Source organism: Pteropus alecto, unplaced genomic scaffold (assembly GCF_000325575.1).
Source record: "Pteropus alecto unplaced genomic scaffold, ASM32557v1 scaffold52, whole genome shotgun sequence".
Taxonomy (NCBI): domain Eukaryota; kingdom Metazoa; phylum Chordata; class Mammalia; order Chiroptera; family Pteropodidae; genus Pteropus; species Pteropus alecto.
Window position 1 is genome coordinate 4,493,739 of NW_006433941.1, and position 3,932 is coordinate 4,497,670.

The 3,932-nt window shown below is 45.1% G+C and overlaps 1 protein-coding gene across 1 annotated transcript in view; it reads left to right on the forward strand.

Annotated features, from left to right (window-relative positions):
- The first annotated feature begins 249 nt into the window (after nt 1-249).
- The window catches only part of LOC102897744 (GRB2-related adapter protein), a 26,671-nt gene continuing 22,988 nt past the window's right edge, over nt 250-3,932 (forward strand). Inside the window, exon 1 of the mRNA XM_006908424.1 lies at nt 250-391. Coding sequence (XP_006908486.1) covers nt 314-391 — 78 coding nt within the window. The 5' untranslated portion in view covers nt 250-313. The remainder of the gene's footprint in view (nt 392-3,932) is intronic.

The window sequence follows — 3,932 nt, forward strand, 5'->3', positions numbered from 1 at the left end:
GAGACCTCAGTTTTATCATCTGTAACATGGGTACAAGGAGAGAGACCCCCCACTCCCAGGGCTGCCTAGAGACTCCCCTAGGGCTATACTTGACCTCTGGGGTCTGAGGAGGGGCCAGGCCAGCTCCCATGCTCTCCCTGCTCTGTGACATATCTCTGCTTCCTGTTTCTCCCCTGTCAGGGGTAGTTTCAGTCCCAGCCTCAAAAGAACAAACACGTTCTCAAAACAAAGGAAGACGGTCCTCGACTGCAGAGGAAGCAGGAAGCTGCCAGTGCTGCTCTCAGCCCAGCTGCTGGGGCTCAGGGACAGCGAGATGGAGTCCGTGGCCCTGTACAGCTTCCAGGCCACAGAGAGCGACGAGCTGGCCTTCAACAAGGGGGACACACTCAAGGTAGGGTGGCTGGAGCTGGCTGAATGGGCCCCATATGGAATGGGGAGCTTTAAGAACCGGGGGTCTAGAAGGCCTCCCCAAACAGAGTCACTAGAGGAAGACAGGTCTAGCTTCTTCAGTTATCATCTATGTGATTCAGGACAAGCCGCTTCTTCTCTCTGAGTCTCAGCTTCTCCATCTAGGAAATGAGGAGATAATTAATGATCCCTCCTTTGGGAGCCATTGTGAGAATTTAAGGAGACATTAGCATAGTGCCTGGTGGGAGTTGGTTCCACATCCAGTTTTCCAGGAGAGAATTTGAAAAGACAATTGTCGAAATGAGAGAGAGAGAAAGAGAGAGAGAGAGAGAGAGAGAGACATGAAGGGAGAGACAAAGTACGGGGGAGGGAGAGAGAGAGGAGGATAGGAAGAAGTTCTTAGGAAAGAAATAAGTATATATGCTAATTTATTAGGGTGAAAATAGCTGTAATTTAAGTATTAAGAATGAGGTTCCCAGTAGCATGGTGAAAAGGAATAATCAAGTCCTATCACAGCTCATGTTTCCTTGTCTGGGCCCTTTTAATGAACACTGCAGTCTTCCAAGGATTGTCCAGGTAGATGAGTCTGTGGGATCTCTCTCTGGAAATGTTCTTGCTTACAAGTTTGCATATGAAAGCAGAACTCAGGGACTGGATTCAGGAGTGGCCACTCCACTATTTAGGCACTGGAGTTGCCGTAAAATCATTCTGAGAAAGTCACTCCCCTCCTTGGAACTCAATCTCTGCCCTGGAGCAATGGGCATTAGACTGGATGTCTCTTCACTCTGAGCCCTGGACCCTGTTCTTGGCCCAAAGCTTCAAACACAGGAAGGGATGTGGAACTCCCATTTGCTGGCATCCTGCTATATCCAGTCCCAAGCTTGGCGATGTGTCAGTGTCATCCTGCTATATCCAGTCCCAAGCTTGGCGATGTGTCAGTGTCCTGTTTAAACTGCTGAGGTGGGGAAGATTGGCACCCCCATTTCACAGGTGATTAAACTGAGGCACAGGGAAGTGACATGACTTGCTTAGTATGGAGTCAAATTTGGACCTATGTCTTTCGACTCTGGAAACTGTGTTCTGTCCCCTGTGAGACTGAATGGGTTGGGCTGGGGGTTGTGGAGGTTGATATTCCCCAAGAGGAACCACATCCCTTTGAGGAAATCCCCCACCCCCTTTCTCTATGCCAGGATGCTGGTAACTACGTACATCTGAGCTACCGGTTGGGTCCCCTGGACATGTGGCCAGCTGGGATGGGGCAGGCTTAGCACTAGGACTGTCTAGGCAGGGCGTGAGACTCTGCAAGAGCCAAGTCTAGTTCAGAGACCTCATTTACCAGTCTGAGAGGAGTTTGGGGTCTCAAAACCCAGATTTGGGACTTGGGAGTGAGTGAATAGTGAGGAAATAGGAATGGGATGGGTGATGGGCTTCAACTGAGTGATCAGCCAGTAGGCAATTATAAAGATTGTGACATTCCCACTTCCCTCCCAGACTCCTGTGCCTCCCATCCCCATCCCAGTCCCAAGATTAGTCAAGTTTTCCACTAAACTTTGCTTAAGTGTTAGCTGACTCCGAGTATGTTTGCTTCTAACAGAGGTGCTGGCTGCTAAGGAAGGAGTAAGTGCATGAGGGTAGGGACAACACTGGAGCCCCAAGACATAAAACAGTGCCTGATACATAGCCGACTTTCAATAAGACATGGGGAATATGGAAGGAAGGAAGGAAGGAAGGAAGGAAGGAAGGAAGGAAGGAAGGAAGGAAGGAAGGAAGGAAGGAAGGATTAAAATATTAGCTGAAACTGGGGCACCTCCCAGTGGGACTTGCACCTCACATCCATAGAGACCAAGGAGTGAACCTTTCAAGATCAAAAAATGATGGAGGAATGAAGACAGTGGGAAGGGCTGCCTTTTCCATCATTCATTCAACAAACACTTGAGCTACTTATTCCAGTTTTACTGAGATATAGTTGACATATAAGATTGTTTGGTTTAAGGTATACAACATAATGATTTGATATATGTCTATATTACAAAACGATCACCAAATTAGCTTAGTTAACATCCATCACCTTGCATAGTTACATTTTTTCCTTCTGATGACACCTTTTAAGATCTACTCTCTTAGCAACTTTCAAATCATACAACACAGTATAACTGACTATAATCATCATGCTGTACATTATATCCCCAGAGCTTATTTATCTTATAACTGAAGTTTGTACCTTTTCATCTCCTTCACCCATTTTTCCCACCCCTGCCCCCTGCCTCTGGTAACCACCAATCTGTTCTCTCTTGAGCTATTGAGCACCTACTCTCTGTACCAGGCATTGTTCTAAGTACTGAGGATACAGCAATGAACAAAGCAAAGTCTTTACCCTCCTGGAGCTGACATTCCAGAGGGTAAGTGACATCAGGAGGTGCTAAGTAGACTGAAGAAATCATCATAGGGAGATGGAATGCACAGTAACCAGTGGGTGCCAGGGTAGTCTCTCAAAACAGGTGACACCTGAAGGATGAGCAGGAACCAGCCATGCAAAGAACAGAGAGCACTGGGCTGGGGAAACAGCTGGTGCAAAGGCCCTGAGGCAGGACCATATTAATACATTTGAAGAATTGAAAGAAAGGTCTGTGACTGAAGAGCAGCGAGTAAGAAGGAGGAAGTAAGGATGATGTTAAGAGGTATGAAGGAATCGGGGCCTGTGAAGAAAGTGGATTTCATTCTAAATGTGAAGTGTACTCACTGAAGGGTTTTCAGCAGGGAAAAGACTTGTTCAGATCTACTTTTAAAAAAAATAAGCAGGGTCGGACCTGGTTAGTACTTGGATGGGAGACCACCTAAGAAGACCAGGTGCTGTAGGCGTAAAAAATAAAAAAAAATAAGGGATTGTAAGCTGACAAGGTCCTTGCAATCTGTGAGGTCAACCAAGGATTGCCTTGCCTAAAAAAATAAAAATAAAAAAATAGGAAGGGGGAAAGGAATGGAAGCAAGGAGGGGCTGTTGCAATCTACTGGGTAAGAAATGAAGGTGGCTTAAACTAAGAAAAAATACGTGACAAAAATGTTGAAATATTTATGTACTATATATGTAAAGAATTCTTATAAATCAATAAGAAAATCACAAACAGCGTAATAGAAAAATGGGCAAAGGATATGAACAGAAGAATTGCCAAAGAAGCAATGCAAGCAAATATGTGCCCAATTTTGCCAATAACAAAAGATGTGCAACTTAAAGCAAGTAACTGTTTTCCATTTGCCAGATCAGCAAAATTTTATTTTAAAAAGAATCTCCAAGGTTGTTGAGGGTATAGAAAAATGTGTACTTTTACATGTGGCTAGTAGACAGGTAAAGTGACACAATCATTTTGAATTGCTTTTGGAAAACATATAAAAAGCCTTAAAAATTTCTGAGCATCTCTGACCCAGAAACTCTGCTGCTGGGAAACTGAAGCACAATCAGAGATGTCTGTGCATTCATCCATGAAGGACTCAGGGAATGTGCAGTGTGTCCTGGGTCCTGGAGTTGTG